Consider the following 17,073-nt stretch of genomic DNA (forward strand, 5'->3'; position numbering starts at 1 on the left):
CACTGACTCTGATAACACCAGATTTGTAGCAACCAAGTCAAGATAGATTGGTGTTGCTAAAAGCTTCCTGAAAAATGTTTCACTGGTGCATTTTGTGAAGCTTCTTTTGATAGAACCTTCAATGTCTAGGCTGTAACTAGGGTTGACCAGCTGTGGTATGGTTAAGCTCTGATACATCTGAGTTCCTATTTCCTTGGTAAACAGCAATACTTAACCATCTGCTATCAAAGCAACCTTTATGTTGCATTCTCTGGTGTTGCTTGTTGACTGCCTAGCACACACTGTTAAGTTCCTGATGCATCTGTAGGATTTTTTTTTTTACCTCCAATACTTTCTCTCCATCCATGATATTTTGCATCCACGATACTAAGCCAATAAGTTGAAAAAACTTTATGTGACTTATGTAACCACTGCTTCTCCTGACCTCTGAGTTTGAACTTCCTGCAAGGGGACCAGTGACCTTTTCCAACTGTACATATTTACCTTGGCCACAGAAAAGGTAACATTAGTTCAAAGCCAGAAGCCTAATGCAGCCATTCTGCTGAGTTTGCTATGAATACAATCAGAACTACTGATTATAAAGTAGGACCTTGATCTTTACTCTTTTGCCAGCAACAGGAACTCCCAGCACAGTAATAAAAGCCACATAAACCTCATGCTGCCCTGTACACCACAGCCCAAAGAGATCAGCTCACCCTATCAGTTGCAGGTTTCAAGAACATACAGGGCAGCAAGTAAAATTGAGTTCATGACAATAAATGAAATTACATCAAAGCACTGCACAGTGTTTCATAGCCTGTCAAATTCTTCAACACATGAGTGAGCACTCCCATGACAAACAACTCTTTCTTGCAGGACCCAGGGCATTAGCATCTTGCATGCAGGCAGTTCATTGACTGCTCCAAGAGGCTCTGAATTTATCTCAGCAACCACACAGTTTAAAACTGGAGGCAGTCTGATGGATATTCATCTCCTAGAAGGCGATTCTCCTCTCAGGAAATGTACTTCAAGCTTCCCATTTTTGGCCAAGGAAGGAAAGAAGGAAGGAAAAATAGTTTCCTATCCCACTATTAGGTGTTTTGTGCTTTAAACCAGATCATAATGCTTTTGTGATTGGGGTGCAAAATCCTGAGCTTTGCAACATGCTGAAGATCTTACTCCTACAGCATCCTGTAATTTTTAATAGAGCTCAGGCAACAACTATTCTAAAAGTTGTGTATGATTACAACTAAATTAGCTCTGGTTGTAGTGCCATGTTGCACCTCATCATATGCTCCCTACACGCATTACAGTGTACACTTTGGACTTTGAGAGTTAAAAGCAAGATACAAGCACAGCTATCACCACCATGACTTTGAATTACTAAAATTCCATCTAAGTTAATTATTGGAATTTCATTTGATTAATATGAATTAGACTTCAAGCTAATGCAAATTACAAAAATAAACTTTAAAAATCTTACCTAAACTTCTTCCACCAAAAGAACCTGATCTCAGTCCATTTCAGCAAACTAAAACACACAAACACAGCTGAGTTTATTCTCAAATTCCCTTTTATTTCACAGATGTTAATTGCTAACAAAACTAATGATTCCAACATTCAAATTGAGCCACTGAGATTTGGAGGAAAGGTCTTTAAACAATTTTTTGTCACTTCCACCCTTATTAGTTCCTCTGCTTTGAAAACCAAGTAACAGTGAAAACATTTTCACATTTTGACCTGTTTGACATAATTCTACCATTTTTAAGCTATGCTTTTAAAGATGCATGAAAACCAATAAATATGTTAGTATGAAAAGAGACTAGAAAATCTCATTAATCTAGAAATACAATTTACAAGAAACTTTGTTTCAAACATATAAGATTCTTGTTAGTGACCCACTTGGAAAAGTTCCTGATTACCACATTCTGCACTGATTACACACCATTGCTGGAGTCAGTCCAGATGTGAAAAGAACTAATTCACCCCTTTTATGAATGAATAAACACCACTTTTAAACATACATACCTGAAAATGGAAAGCAGCCTTAGGAGTTAAATGCTTTTTATGCAGCTGACTTGAGATATACCAGAAGAAAATTAATTTCAAAGCGGAACAGTGGCTTAAAGCACACTAGCAATTACACAGGAAGCTGGATGTAGTCACTAGGAAGCTTTCTATCCAACTTATCTTTGGAAAAGTCAGATTTAATATCACATTAACTTAAAATTTTATAATCTATTTGGTAACTGCTGGAACACAGATCCTGCTTATTGCTTTGAAACATAGAACATTATCATTGAAACCTAGATGCCTGTCTAGAATTCTTTATAGCCAAAATTAAAAAGATCAAATAGGGGGCAGTAGGAACAAAGGCACATGGTTAATTTATAAAAATATTTACAGAGAACTTGAACATTTATTTCCATCTACTAGAAACTTACTCATCTTGAGTACAAAAAGAAAAGACTACCAAGCACGTTAAAGTAGATCATCTTTAACAGATGTTCTCAAGCTGAGTGAGCAGAGATTATACACCATTAAATTATTTCTGGAATAAAATTTCTCATTTTGAATATGGAATTTCAAAATATTAAAGTTCATAAATTTATTATTCCTCTAAGCACTGTGATACTTTAGTGCAATCCTCTTCAAAGACCGAAGCTGGCGCATTTAAGGCAGTCCACTAACAGTATTTTAAAATTCAGTACACAGTGTTGAATAATTGAGGTGGTTCTCTACTTGGTGAGCAGTCTTCTGGAACCTTCATCCATACCGTCAATCTTCTAGCTGATGAAGTTTCAAACACAGCATGTTTGAACACCACAGTTTTCACTGTATTTGGGGCATTTTGCAGGTGAGAGACTGAGTCTGACATTAAGCCATTTGCTCCATAAACAAATCTGCCAGATGGGGACATCCACTGATGCTGATCTGTAGGTTGACTGTGCATTGTGCCAACCTTTACGGGCTGCCAACAGGATGCTACTGAAACACCCATTGCATTCAAACCTCTAAGGATGCTATAAACCCTGGTACTGCATTCTGCACTCCACTGGTAGTGTTTTGACAGTCTGTCACCAACAGGAAACTAATTTTCCAAGGGTGGTTTTTAAAGCCAAAAAACAAACAAACAAAACCCAAAAAAGCAAACAAAACACAACAAACCCTCTCTGAACAAATCAACTAACCTTTTTAAGAGGACTTAATCTCATTCCGATTTTTTCCAGCCAACTTGAATTAGTAATTTTGAAACTGTTATCCCCAGCCACAGCAGAAGTTTTAGCTCCAGTAGTACAGAAATTATTTCCATTTAACTTTAATAAAACTACACCTTACTAAAAGGTGACTAGTTGATAGCTGGGACATAAGAACCGATCATTACTCAAATGTTATAAAATTCCATAGAATAAGAAAAAAATAAAAAAATGACTGCATAGTATGTGATCCCTTTTATTTATCAAAGCTGCCCATGTATACTCTAGGTGGAAGACAGCAGAAAAGCTGCTGAGCTTTCATATGCAGGTGTGCTTAGCATTTGCTATAACATTGTTCCATCTTGCTGGCTGTCACATTTCTCCAAAGGACAGCTACAGAAATGGGAGGGAAAAAATAAGAAAAAATAGAATAGCGTTTTCAGGCAGAGCAATAGTCCGCAAATACTTCATTTGAAATACTAGAGTAAATTTATTTATTATGAAAGTCATCAGAAGACAATTCTCCTAGATTTGAAATATTTTGTTGGGTTTTTTCTTTGAAAAAAAGAAAAATGAAAACTCATACACATTACTAAAACCACAGATGCTGTGGCTTTTCTCCCTGCTCCTTTCTCCTTAAATGTGGTCATAATGATTACAGAGCCAGTTCAAAAAAGACTAATCACTATCTAAATTAACAGGGTTGTAGTCAGGATCATCCTCCTCATCCTCCAACTCTAAATCATCCATTTCTTGGAATAAAGATTCATCAACTTCCACGCTGTTTCCTGCTGCAAAGAACAGAAAAATAATTTATTTTCATGCAAATAGGAAAACAGTACCTAAAAACAAAATACAAAACACGTCTTCATATTCATTCATTCATCAGTGTCAGTAGCTGTTAACTTACTTGGCTTCTTACACAGAAAATAGGTACAGTAAAGGAAACACCACAATTATGTATTTTTACAGCTAAAGTGAAGCTGTACCAATAGCCAGTCAAAATGCCATACAGGCCTTCAAAATCCACTGGGAAGGTAATGCTTATAGTTCCCAGAAGCAGGGATTCTATCAAAATAGGAGCTCAGGACCCCACAGCTGGAATAGTTACAACTATCATGGCCACAGAAATGAACAGCTTATTAAAAAAAACAAAACAACTTTATACATTTCCTATACATCTGTTTCTTTTTGGATTTCAATTTTAAAAGCAAGAGGAAGCTTTGCATTCTTTCACATTTTCTTCTGAAGGAGAGAATGCAGACTGAGGGACAAAACTTGAGGCCTACTGAAATTTTATCTGTACCACCAGTGACACCCTCTGGCCACTGAATACAGTTGTGCACTTTCACTAGATTTGACAGCCTTAATAATCCTTAAAATCAGAGTCACACAATATTAAGAGGCTCGAAGGGACCTCTGGAGATCATGTAATTAAACCCCCCCTTCCAGGGCAGGTTGACCTAGAGCAGGCTGCACAGGATGGCATCCAAGTGGGTTCTGAATGTCTGAAGAAATGGTGACTCCACCACAGTCTGTTCCAGAAAACTTCTCCTTATGTTTAGATGGAACTTTGTATGTCAAGTTTGTGCTCACTACCTCTTGTTCTGTCACTGGACACCACTGCAAAAAGACTGGCCCCGTCTTCCTGACACCCATCCTTTACGTATTTATGAGCATTAATAAGAAATCTAAAAGCTAATGCCATTACCCTGCTTAAGGTGTGAAATTAGCATTACTACAGGGCACTGCAATACTAAACTACAGTTAATAACCTGTGGCATTTATGACAGAATGCAAACAAGGATAAGAACAGAAGTTTCTAACCACTGACAGCAATAGGATTAAAAGTTAATACATTAATCCCAAATCACTTGAGCACAGAGGTCCATTTCTCCCTCGACACAGCCAAACGTTCCACTTACAACCCCTCTTCACTTGAGAAATTTTGAAGGAAGACAAGGTTAAGTTATGCCCCCTAAAAGAACCTGAACTCCCCCAAGACTGGAATTTTAAGTTTATACTCACTGATGCTCATAAACCACCTTTTCTTTTGTTACTTGCAGAGAAAATTCTTGACTGTCTTCTGCATGTTTTGCAATACCAGTAGATAATGCAACTATATTAAAGAATTGTCTCAACTCAAAATCCCTCTTTTAAATTAGAATACTAGAAGATAGTATAGAAAATGAATTTAATTAATGTTCAGAAGTTCAAAGAGGAGCCAGAACTTCAAGACTGATTGAAATCAGAAGAAAGAAGGCTGACTACTAGAAAATAAGGGAAAGCAGGATTTGGATACATTCTTTTTGTTTTGTTTTGCTAGGTTTTGTTTTGTTTTCAGCCCAAGCACTTAACAGAATCACAAAATACCTCAGTTTGTAAAGGACTCACCAGAATCAATGAGTCCAACTCCCTGCTCCTTGCAGAACTACCTAACACTAAACCATATGACTAGAAGTGTTGCTGAACTCTGCCACCATTGGTGCCATGACTGCTCCCCTGGAGAGCCCTTTACAGTGATCCTCTAAGTAAATAAACTTTTCACTGTGTCCAATCTGAGATTCCTCTCATGCAGTTTCATTTAGTTTCTGTGTGTCTTGTTGCTGGACACCAGAAAGAGAAGATCAGCACCTCCCTCTCTGCTGCCTCAGAGGAAGAGAAGCAGCAGAAATAAGATCAACTCAAGGTCAAAGCTGCAAATAAATATGCTTTAGCATCTTGAAAATGTTTTGTTTGTTTTTCAAAAAAGTTAGAATCCCATCTTTTCAATCTGCACAACACCACTTCTCAGAAAGTTCTTCCAATGTAAAAGTGATACTGACATAAGATATTAAGTCAGAAGCATAATACAGATTTTGCTTAGGAATTGCAACCTAAGTCACTGTCTTTCAATTGTGGAAACAGAAATTTACCTTCCTCCAAGAACTGGATGTCAGAGGTGTCAAGGTTGTGATCCATTTCAAACAGCTGTTTACCTAGAAATTAAAAAATAATAAAATAAAGATATATAAGCAAGGAAACTTCCGAAATAACTACCCATCTCAGGCAACGTTACATATATTTTTAGCTTTTCAAATTAACCTACTTGAGCATCTTTTTTTTTCAGCTGCTCATGTCTCTAAATTCTCATTTTTTGATGGTTTATCCAGAATTGTTCCACAGCAACAGGCTTCTTCCTCTTACATGTGACATGGGCCACTGCTCTAATGTTACCAAGACTTTAATAATGGATATACACTGTACCGCCCCCCAGTCTCTGTTCAGTCATTACTGCATTAGCCCTCAACTTGCATTCCTAGAGAAATCTCTCTGTGGGAACTCGAAAGGAAGGTAAGCTGCCTCCTCCATCTTTTTGCATATGTCCTGCTCATTCACAAAGCAACTTTAAAGATCTACACTGATCACCAGCTCCTACACAAACACATCTGTGAAGGATATATCACACCAGACAAAGCAAAGCTTTTCTAATTGGGGGGTAGGGGAAGGTCAAAACTCTTTTTACATAAACGACTCATCTTCCATCTACATTTGCACTGCTTATGCAAGCTTCAGCCAATAAAACTGATTTTGTTCATGGTAAAACATTTAAGACACTGTTTACTTCTACTGGGGTTACATTCATGATATTACTCCTTTCAGAAGGTAATCAAGTGTGTCCCCTGCTCTGTACAGTTTTTATGAAACTTTATACCACTAAAATCTCAATTGCTGTCAAATTTCATCAAAACTAGCCAAAAGTTTCAAAAGGAGGAGAACAGGTAACAGTGATGCAGAATTATCACTTTCTCTGGTAAAAAGGTTGAAAAGTATATGCAACATCACAGGAGAACCAGAAAAAAGCCAAACTATGGATCATGTGGAGGAGGATGCCTAGGATTTAATTCCTGCCTACAGGTTCTCACAGGAAAGGTCATATCCTCTCCATTATTGTCCACTGAATAGAGAGTTTGATGTCTGCCAGACAAACTCTGATCTATAGAACACAGAACCCAAAATTACTACTATGATAAGCTCTTTCCCAAAATACAGAGCAGAGGCTAGCATTCTCACTAGCCATTGTATGCTCATCACATGCAGTGGCCAGCCTCTGAGTTGCTCCAGTCCAACAACAGCATCCCTAACTTCTATATCCACTTAAATAACCTGAATTCACTGCACAACCAAGTCCAGTGCAGGCCAAACCAATAAGCTGTCTGTTGCAGAGTCTTCTTGTTGCTTGACAAACCCCACTTCTGCCAGAACAATGCTTGTCAGCAGCAGCTCTGTGTGGTATAAAGTCTGGCATAAAACTGATGAAGCTTAAAAACCAGTTTGGGAAACTTCATGACTTCAGAAGCAATCTTGAATCTACTAGTTTTCTATTTAGCCCAAAATCAGCACTCAGAAAGACTTCATGCAACATGAAGACAATAATAAAATACTGCATTAAGAGTTTACTACCATCATCTTTTGGTGCAAAGGTTACTTCTGGGCTTTTCATTATAGTCTGGTAAAATTGCAAAAACTTCAGGACCATACCGCTCAATTTATTTTTTCCTGCTTGTTCTTCTTCTTTCATTTTTTTCCTTTTTATTTCTAGGAGTTCTGCATCAAACTTTGCTTTCCAATTTAGGAAATTCTCAATTGTAACAGGAGTGCCATGAAAACGTTGCTGAAAGAACAGAAAACAAGGCTGTAAACACAATTTGCAAAGCTGTAAGTGAAGATGAGCATTCTCTTAAAAGTTACAACATTCCAGAAGCACTTCTTGCTGCAAAATTAACCCTAACTCAGAGAATAAACAAAACCCACATTCTCATAGGGTTTTTTTTTGTCATGGGACTCTCCCTTCAGTCTTGTACTGAGGTGAAAACTCTTACAGAAAAAACCCACATGCTACTTTGGGACTTAAAAGAGTGCAATAGCTAGCTAATACACCTTATCCTGAAGTAGGCAGCAGCACTTCGTATCAATTCTTAAGTGCAACAAACATTGAACTAGTTCCCATTAAAATACATTAACACTTCTATCTTGTTGAGACAGAAAAATTATTTCTTTTTCAAGCTACTTTTCTGCCATTTTCAGAAATACTGAACCTCTCAAGTCCTATCATCACCTAGCTACCTCTGAGGAAATGAAGAACGAGTAATTGGAGTTATCACAGCACATGTCCATCAATGGAAGAACTATTCCATGTAGAAAGGACACGTGCAGAGAGGACAAATCAGCCTTGAAGACTAGTCTCATTGCTTCCACCCTAATCACTCAGTCTACCCAGGAATAAAAGATTCTTCAGACCATGCAGCATGTGTGAAACATGCTATTTCCCACCTTTATTTGTTCTCCATTCCCCCTTGCCTTTGGGTACATCAACTTAAGATTTCATTTGTGAAAAATCCCTGCCTTAGAAAGTAATGCTATAAAAGACAGTGAATGTGCAACGTCTCTGAAAAGACAACTTAAGAGATTTTTTTCCCTCCATTTTCTAAAGTGCACTAATGAACCTTCTAGTCCTGAAGTTTTAATCACACCAGCTCCCACTGCAAACTAGAACTGCTCCCGCATCAAACCCACACATTTAAAAGAAGTGGGAATTTTTTTAGATAAAAACATTATTTTACATACTTTCTCTTCTTCTTCTGCTTCTCGTTCTTTCTGTTTCTTTTCCTCTTCTCTCCGTGTTTTTATTTGATCCACTATTTCATTTAATTTTTCCTGTACTGCTGAGACTAGAGTGAAGATCATTACCATTCCTAAATTTTCTTCTGCCTACAACAGAAACAAGGCAACCTCAAATAGGAGCATCTCAAACCTTCAGCAGCTGGGTACATAAATATGTTTAGGTAGCAGTATGCTGTGTAAGTGCAGATAACACAGCTGAGACACTCTGCACCAGTATCAGAAGCTCACTGTAAAACTTAAGTCAGTTGGATAGTTACTCCCAAAAGGGTGTGCAGCAAAACAAGAACGATAACGTCCCTGTTTGGGTTATCAACATATTACAGACATCAGGAAGGCCTTTTTTCAGAAAAAATAAACCCATAGTAGAAATAGAACTCCAAGATTTGAAGATCATAAATCTGAAGAGACAAGAGTCACTCAGAATTTTCTTTCCTGAAATGGCTTATTCCTTAAGCCCACTACACGCCCCATTGTAACTGTTTGACAGTTTCCTAGGAAAAACAAATCACACCAATGGAGAGAAGGTTATATGAAGTAAACAAAAAGGAATGTCTATTGAACATATAGCAATTTAAAGACAGGGAAGACTTGTCAAGAATTCCTTGAACAAAAAAAGTTTTCTTCTCATTCTTCTACAATTCACTCTCACTGACAGCAAAGGCTAAAGAGGTATTCTCCAAGTATACCACCCAATAGCTGCGTTATTAAAATGAATCAAGAGTAAATGTATAATTTTTTAATCTTTCAATATAAAATTAAATCGGCTTATTTCCACAAATATTGTATATACTGTGAAACCTTAAGCTAGAACTGCAAAAGAGGGGAAGCTCCGGAGCACTTCCACTTTGTTGTTGTACCTGTTCACTCTGAATTAGCCCTGTATTTTATCTCAAATATAATTTATCTCAATAATGTCATTTACCAAAGTCAGTCTCTACTCTATGGAATATGTTCCAAATCAGGAGTACATACTTCACAAAGCAACTAACACGAGAGAGAAATTCTGGCTAAAACGTGAAGCTGAACTGAGACATTTCCATTTTCCTTACCTGTTGTTCTAGCAGTTTTATTATGTCTGTGACATCATTATCATCGAGATTCTCCTGTGATACTATTTCATAAAGTGGAGCTTCATCAGGATACTGTTCTCTATAAGTAAATTTAAGAGTTGTTTGGACAGCTACAAGAGAAAAAAACATCCACATATGTAGTGAAATGAGGCAACCAGGTGCCACTAATTACCAGGCAGTGGGCATGAGCTTGTGTTAAGCCCACCTGTGCCTGATTAGGGCAGGGCCCCAACTGCGCATGAGCAGGATTAGGGGGCCAATAAAAGGTGAGGCTTGAAGCACAGGCTCAGCTCAGTCCTGAGCAAGCCAGCAGAGAGGTCAGTCAAATCTGGAGCAGTAGCACTGAGCCAGGCTGACCAGTCCTGAGGGCAACAGACTCAGAGCATTATTTGAGCACTTCTGCTGGAACACCTGCTGGACCTCAGAGTGCCGTGCCCTAAGAGAGGTTTGTCTTGCAGCACACATATTCTTATGGCAGTAACTTTACATAACTCTAAACATATATTTTTCTATTGCATTATCAGCTTAAAGATTTTAAAACATAAAATACTTTTGCCTTTAAGGAACAGTTGTCTTACACAGATGTTAAAACTATACAAACAGATTGAAATAAAACGGAAGAATTCGCAGAAGTTAAGACAATGAAGTTTACCTTTATATAAACTATTACAAGCAATTAATGTCTGAAAGGTCTTTAGAAAACTGGAAACCCTTCTGTGGTAGAGTGAGTACTAGAGTAACAATTTCTTTTACATCATATCCCACTTATAAATGTGGAGAATAAGAGGAAGAGTCCTAAAAACAGAGCTAGAGAGTGTCAGAATATTAGGGTGTTAAATCCTGGCTGAAGGGTGTTAATGCCTGGCTGAAGCAACCATCTATGTGTTGGGCACCAGTGCTCCACATAAAGAGTATGACAAGGACAAAACATCCAGTACAAGTTAAAAAGCAGAGAGCCACCAAAAGAGAACACACTCAACTTGAAGGCACCTAGAGCTAGGATAACATGGAAAGCAAAAAGCAAAACAAATTCCTACAAATTCCTTTTGTGCATCCTGCCAGAATACCAGGGAGCAGCCCTCCTTCAGTTTCTCAAGACCCACAGTTCTGGCAGCCCAGCAGTCTCTTCAACAGACACCTGCTCCAAGCAGGTCTTGCTCTATTAAGAGTGAAGGAGGCAGCAGCATTTTCTGCCTTCTAATACAGTAACCCAGAAGAGTGTTTCTGAAATTTAGTTGGAAAATTGCTTGCTTACAACAAGAGCGTGCAGCCACTGATATTCAACAAACACAAAGGGACTTGGGACCCACAGCTCTTTCTTTCTGTTCCTTAAGGGCTGCATAGTCACAACACACAGGCTCAACTAAGTATACACACAGTTATCAGAAGAAGGAAAAAAAATAATAAAAAAGGCTGTAAACTCCTCTGGGAGTATCCCATTCTTTTTGAAGCCATGCTGCAAAGTGTTTGAGATACAGCATGTCAGAAAGCAGCCCTAGGGAGAGAGAAGATTTCTCCAAGTTGAAATGATCATAGATCACCAGAATCCTTGAACAACATTTTTTGAGGAATGCTTGCTGGATCAGACTTCTAAGAGGACTTTAAGCAGAGGTACATCTAGTTGTTGATAATATAATTAGGCTTACACAGAAATTCCTATACATGTTTAAGACACGATCAACTTACTTTCACCATTTTCTCCTGCTTCGGATGTCACAGTGATCGTGAAAGTCGTTGGTTTTTCTGACAATACTGTTCAAAGAAAAAGAGACTGTGAGTGATTCTTTAAATCAGACAACTACTTCTTCACACCATTAAAACTCCACTCTCAAGGACTAATGAAGCACGAAAGCCCTTGATAAAGTGTTAAGGGCTTTTTGGCCCTATTGATACTTTTCAGTTAACAACTATTTTGCATATGAGATGAATATGAGTTTACAGAGCTCTCTGAATGAAATCATGTAACATCAGTAATACCAGGAAGCTTCACTTTTGGAAGTTCCACTTTTCCAAAAAGTACAGATCTACCTACCATCAAACAATTGATGTCAGGGCACCAAATGTTTGTAGAAAGCTCATGAGGCTGATTTGCTTTATTAAGCTAGAGATGCGTGGTAAGTGTTCAGTGCACTCTTGATCCTGTACTATTTTTACAGTATGTCTGAACCTATTTCTTTATTTAGGACAGCTTTATGTACCAAATGCTTCTTTAAAAGAAAAAAAGAAAAAAAAAAAAAAAAAAGGAATACATAGTGCTTTCCTTCAAAAATGCACTACCTGAGTAATATACTAGAATGACATTGCAAGAATGAGACAGCTAGAAGACAGCTGACAAGCAGCTCTATAGAGATGAACAAAACACAAACCCTGTGATATAAAGTTTTGCAGACTAGAAACCTCATTGCACAATTGTGGGTTGCAGACCATATCCTCAAATAAGGATGACTCCATATCAGTACTATAACATTTGCCAAGACTTGTATATATGTTCTCAGTGCTCATTGATTTTAGCCAGACTGTTAAGGTACTACTACTACTATTGTTTTTACTTCCTCCCTGTTCTTTTGGGCATAAGAACATTGCATGAATGAATGGTAACTCGGAGTGAGCATCAGAGTAAAGGCTATATGAACGTATACTGCTCCCACATCAGAATCAGTGATTCAGCATCTTCAGCCAATTCATACACCTTTACCATAAAACTGAAAAACCTAAAGGATTGGCAGATTAATGCAATGGACAAACGTCTGTGTGATGATGTTACTGCCAAGTAAGATAACGTGGGGCTTTGTGCAGCACAGATACTGTGGCTGGAAGGAAACAGAAAACGCACACGATTTTCTCACTGTTAAAATTCTGTGGATACTGAGCATTACAAATTACGTCCGATTAGCTAGCATGGTAATGCTCCTAATAGTTCGATGGTAACTAGGAAGTCCTGAAAACCTGAGGAGCCAACATACCCATCACATTAAAGCTTTGGCAATGCAACATACTGCAGCTGGAAACTGAAGCTTCCCTCTGTTCCACCACAGATCTGGGATGGAATAAGGCAGATACTGGCAGTGGACTTAACGAGGGAACAGCATCTCAAAGTACCCCAAAACAACCCCGTGCTTCAAAGCCTTCAGAATCTGTTACCAGAAAGGGAAACTGGTGCTGAAATCCTGCCACAAGCCACAACCCGGGCTCAGGGAACAGGAACGGGGCTCCACGCTGGGCTACTGCACTACGGCGTTACCCTCCGCTGAGGCAGGCACCGGCACCAGCACCGGCACCGCCCGCAGCCCACACCTCAGCGAGGAGCACCGCCACCCACCACGGGAAACCCTCCCGTCCCCCTCCCAAAAAAACCCCAAAACCCAACACTGAACCCGCGCAGCTCACAGCAAGGAGAGGCCGGCGGGAGGCTCCCGGGCAGGAGGGAGGCCTCCCGCTTCTCCCGCACCACGGCTGGCCGCGGCCGCGCGGCGAGGAGAGGCGTGGGCCCCGCGGAGACTCACCCGTGAAGGAGTCCGGGTAGATGGACTCCAGGGCCTCCAGCTCGTTCCGCTGCTCCTCGCTGTAGTCGGTCATCCTTGACTGCCGCCGCCGCCGCCCAGGCCGCCGCCAAGGGCCATGGGCCGCCCGCACCCCGTAACGACCCCCGCACCCCCGCCGCCGCTCGCCGACCCCGAGTGCGCATGCGCGCTCCTGACGCCGGCTGCCGTCGGCTAGCCGCGCCTGGCGCGAGCCCCCGCGCTCGGCGGTGGATGCCTTTGGGCTGAAGGGGAGGAAGGTGGCAGCGGAGGCCGGCGGCCATCTTGGGGGCGGGGGCGCCGTGCGGGGTGGGCGGTGAATAATAATAAAAAAAATAATAAATGAACTACACCACCACCACCACCGACAAAAAACCCCAAAACAAACGTGTTGAGGGTGCAAATAAACAATTAATGAGCTTTACCGGTTTTCGGATGGCTTCGCAAAGACTGATCAAGTGCGGTGCCTTCTTGGCGTTCGTCTCTGCGGGCAGAATGGACTTGGATGCGTTCATGCACCCTGTGCCTGACTTGCTCGAAAAAACCCTGCCGTCGCCATCGGCCCCGCACCTTTTCTAGCGTAGAATCATAGAATCTTAGGCTGTAAAAGACCCTTGGGGTCATCGAGTTATCAGCCCTACTCTACGGTTCTCCGCAAAACCATATCCCCCAACACGACCCTTAAACACATCCAGGGATGGTGGCTCAACCACCTCCCTGGGCAGCCTATTCCAGGGTCTGACCGCTCTTTCAGTGAATTTTTTTTCCTAATGTCCAGTCTAAACCTACCCTGAATCCATTTCCTCTTCTGTCTCTGCCTCTGGGAAGAGACCAGCACCAACCTCTCTATAATGTCCTTCCAGGTAGTTACAGAGAGTGATGAAGTCTCCCCTCAGCCTCCTCAAACTAAACAGTCCCCGCTCCCTCAATCGTTCTTTGTAAAATATATTCTCCAGGCCTTTTACCAGCTTTGTTGCCCTCCTCTGTACTTGCTCCAGACAAACATTCCCTTAGGCACACAGCAGGAGCAGCAGGGTTTTGAGTAGGTGAGGTAGTCAGGCTCTGTTATTTGGGCTCCTGAGGCCTGCAGAGTCCCACTGAAAGTGGGAGGCTTCAGACTCCCCATGGAGAGCGCTTTGCTTTCAGGCTGGTACTCACTGTTTGCCAGTTCTTTGATTGAACAGATAAAGGGACCAGCAAAACAAAGGTGGTTCAAAACTGTTGCTGTAGTAATAGCAAAAGGGTGCCACGGAGCCACCTGAATGCCATTTCTGCTTGAAATAGGAAATCGATTCGATGCAGCTGGAAAAATTCGCTGGTGGTACAGCCCGGAGTTAAGAAGCAACAGGAAACTTTCCAGGAAACGTTCACAGTGACTTCAGAAGTCCCACCACATAGGCAGCATCATGGTGTAAGCGTAGAGCAGGAGTCATCTAAAGTTAGCAATACTGGGAGCTCTCACACTTGTGGGGTTATCTGCAAGGATGGATTTGAGACTGTTAGACTGTTGAGGGTTAAACCAGAGCAGACCCTGAATGAGGAGTTGGCACTCTGAGTTGTTTTAAGGTGCATCAGTTTCCCAGGCTTATGGCCAGCACTTCTCCCTCGGGTACATTTTACAAGACCAGACTTTCCAGAAAACTTTTACTATGGACATAAACAGAGTAATTCTCACTTCAAGTGAGCAAGCTGCAATTTTAAATTGATTTTGGGTAAGATGACTCAGGTTTTAGCAGGCACAGTTAGGTTGTTCAGTACCAAGTCAGTGATTTTCCTGTAATGGATTCTTTTGAAAGCTGTGCCTTCATTACCAATCCATTACATGTTTCACGGAGAAGAAGAATGAAAGGGAATACACCAAATGACCTATAGCACTACAGCAGTATCTAGAGGTATGGATTAATATGCTAACAGGATAAAATTATATTTGTATACTGGCAGGCTGACTTCACAATGTTAGATAAATCTAGTACTTCCACTCACTATTACAAATTACAAACTATTAAACAGGAGACAAATAGTATTTGGAACGAAGGTTAAAAAAACATTATTTTTAATTTAGGGTTAGTTTAGCAAGAACTTAAAAGAATTAGTTAAAAAATTTCACCTTTCCTCCTATTAGCTACAAATATTGCATCATTTTATAGTGTAAATTATTGCCTCCTTTTAAAGATGAAAGAACCCACATATAATAAAGACAGCAGTTAGTTTTTTGTCATTTGTATCCAAACATCAGCATAGGGTTTTTTTGTCAGAATTTTCAGATACACAAATGAGTTGCATGTATTCCAGATTACAGTATTCCATCTTAAATAAAAAAACCCACACACAACAATTTTAAGTGAAATTAGATTGCACTTTGCTTCCTAAGGAGTTCATATAAACAGTGCAGTGCTGATATCTGAAAGTTTAGGATTCCCATGAAATACATCTGTGGGAATTTGTAATAATGTGTTTAATGATATAAAATATGCATCATACTGCAGTTATTCAGCACATATATCATTTGCATTTGCTATAGTACTTGCTTTTGTTTAGAAGTTTAAATCTTCCAGACCAAACACGTTTACCAAGATCTGCTATTTAACTTACTTTTGGCTCCTGTATTTCCTAGTAAGATGTACTAAATAATTCTGGTTTTCCACTTCAGCACTCTAAGGTAATTTAAAAACAGCAGATAGCCTCCTAGCAGACAGCATACAAAGCATATGGCTTTGTAGCACACACATGTAACATAGCAAGGCTATACAAGAAGCATTAGGAAAAATCTACAGTGTGCACTTTTTTCCCCCCTTAGAATTAGAAATGGCTGCATGGGAAAGTTAGAGGGGAGTTAAGATGCAGTAACATCTCATTGTGATCACTCAGCACAGTGAATTAACACAAAAACATCATTAGGCCTTCTTTAACTTCAGTATTTTTAATTGTGGTAATATTTATGGGCATAGTAGTATGACTAAATTGTAAGGTTGTCATAGGCAAAGAAAACCTCACTTCACAAAATGAAGTTGTTTCCAATTCCGATTTGCTATTTGTACAGTAAGCAAGCACGCAAACACCTGAGACATTTTCAAGTACATCTAAGAGGGGTACGAGACCAGCCTTGCTATTGCTTTCAGCCAGAACACATTTGAATCTGATTTTCCATATGTGAAGTATATCTGTACAGCTGCACCCCTCTATCCTGTGCCTCTCTGAACATTTCATCTCCTTAACAGAATTGAATGTTCTCTCATCACTGTATCTAGACTCAGCCTTTGTCACTGAATTTTCCCCATGTGTTTCTTCTGTGCTGCTGTAGCCACCAAAAGCTTGTAGTTAGTATATTTTATTCAAGATAATACAAGCACACTGAGAAAGTGGGGAAGAGGAATAATAAAGCATTTTTGCCATGGTTTACTTAGACAAAGCTGGATATCTTTTGTTCTGTAATGAATGGACCTACTCATTCAGCACCCAATCAGAGTCTAGCTATCGATTTTTACAGATTTTCTTTTTAATGGGAGGGAAAAAAAAACCACATTGGGAATAACTTTTTCTCCCGGTACGCACTCATCCTTTTGGCTCAAATATTAAAGAGCAGAGAAGTGCAGCTTGAAACAGCCCACTCCAACCCAGAGGTACACCATCACTTCCCACAGGAGT

General features: G+C 39.9%; 1 protein-coding gene across 4 annotated transcripts; it reads right to left on the bottom strand.

Annotated features, from left to right (window-relative positions):
• Positions 1 to 1,534: 1,534 nt before the first annotated feature.
• On the bottom strand, positions 1,535 to 13,584 carry RWDD1 (RWD domain containing 1). 4 transcript variants are annotated; one of them, XM_030448048.1, is made up of 7 exons: positions 13,414 to 13,584; positions 11,597 to 11,662; positions 9,890 to 10,020; positions 8,784 to 8,927; positions 7,698 to 7,830; positions 6,092 to 6,154; positions 1,535 to 3,967 (listed from the first exon to the last, which is right to left on the bottom strand). In XM_030448048.1, exons 1-7 carry the CDS (start codon positions 13,484 to 13,486, stop codon positions 3,855 to 3,857), a joined length of 723 nt encoding a protein of 240 aa, XP_030303908.1. In that variant the 5' UTR covers positions 13,487 to 13,584; the 3' UTR covers positions 1,535 to 3,854. The 4 variants fall into 4 exon arrangements, with proteins under 4 accessions (XP_030303908.1, XP_030303911.1, XP_030303912.1 ...); XM_030448051.1 differs by having other exon boundaries at positions 9,890 to 9,989; positions 13,414 to 13,435; XM_030448052.1 differs by lacking the exon at positions 13,414 to 13,584 and adding an exon at positions 13,298 to 13,392 and having other exon boundaries at positions 9,890 to 9,989.
• Between the last annotated feature and the right edge of the window lie 3,489 nt (positions 13,585 to 17,073).

This window comes from Calypte anna, chromosome 3, assembly GCF_003957555.1.
Source record: "Calypte anna isolate BGI_N300 chromosome 3, bCalAnn1_v1.p, whole genome shotgun sequence".
Classification (NCBI taxonomy): domain Eukaryota; kingdom Metazoa; phylum Chordata; class Aves; order Apodiformes; family Trochilidae; genus Calypte; species Calypte anna.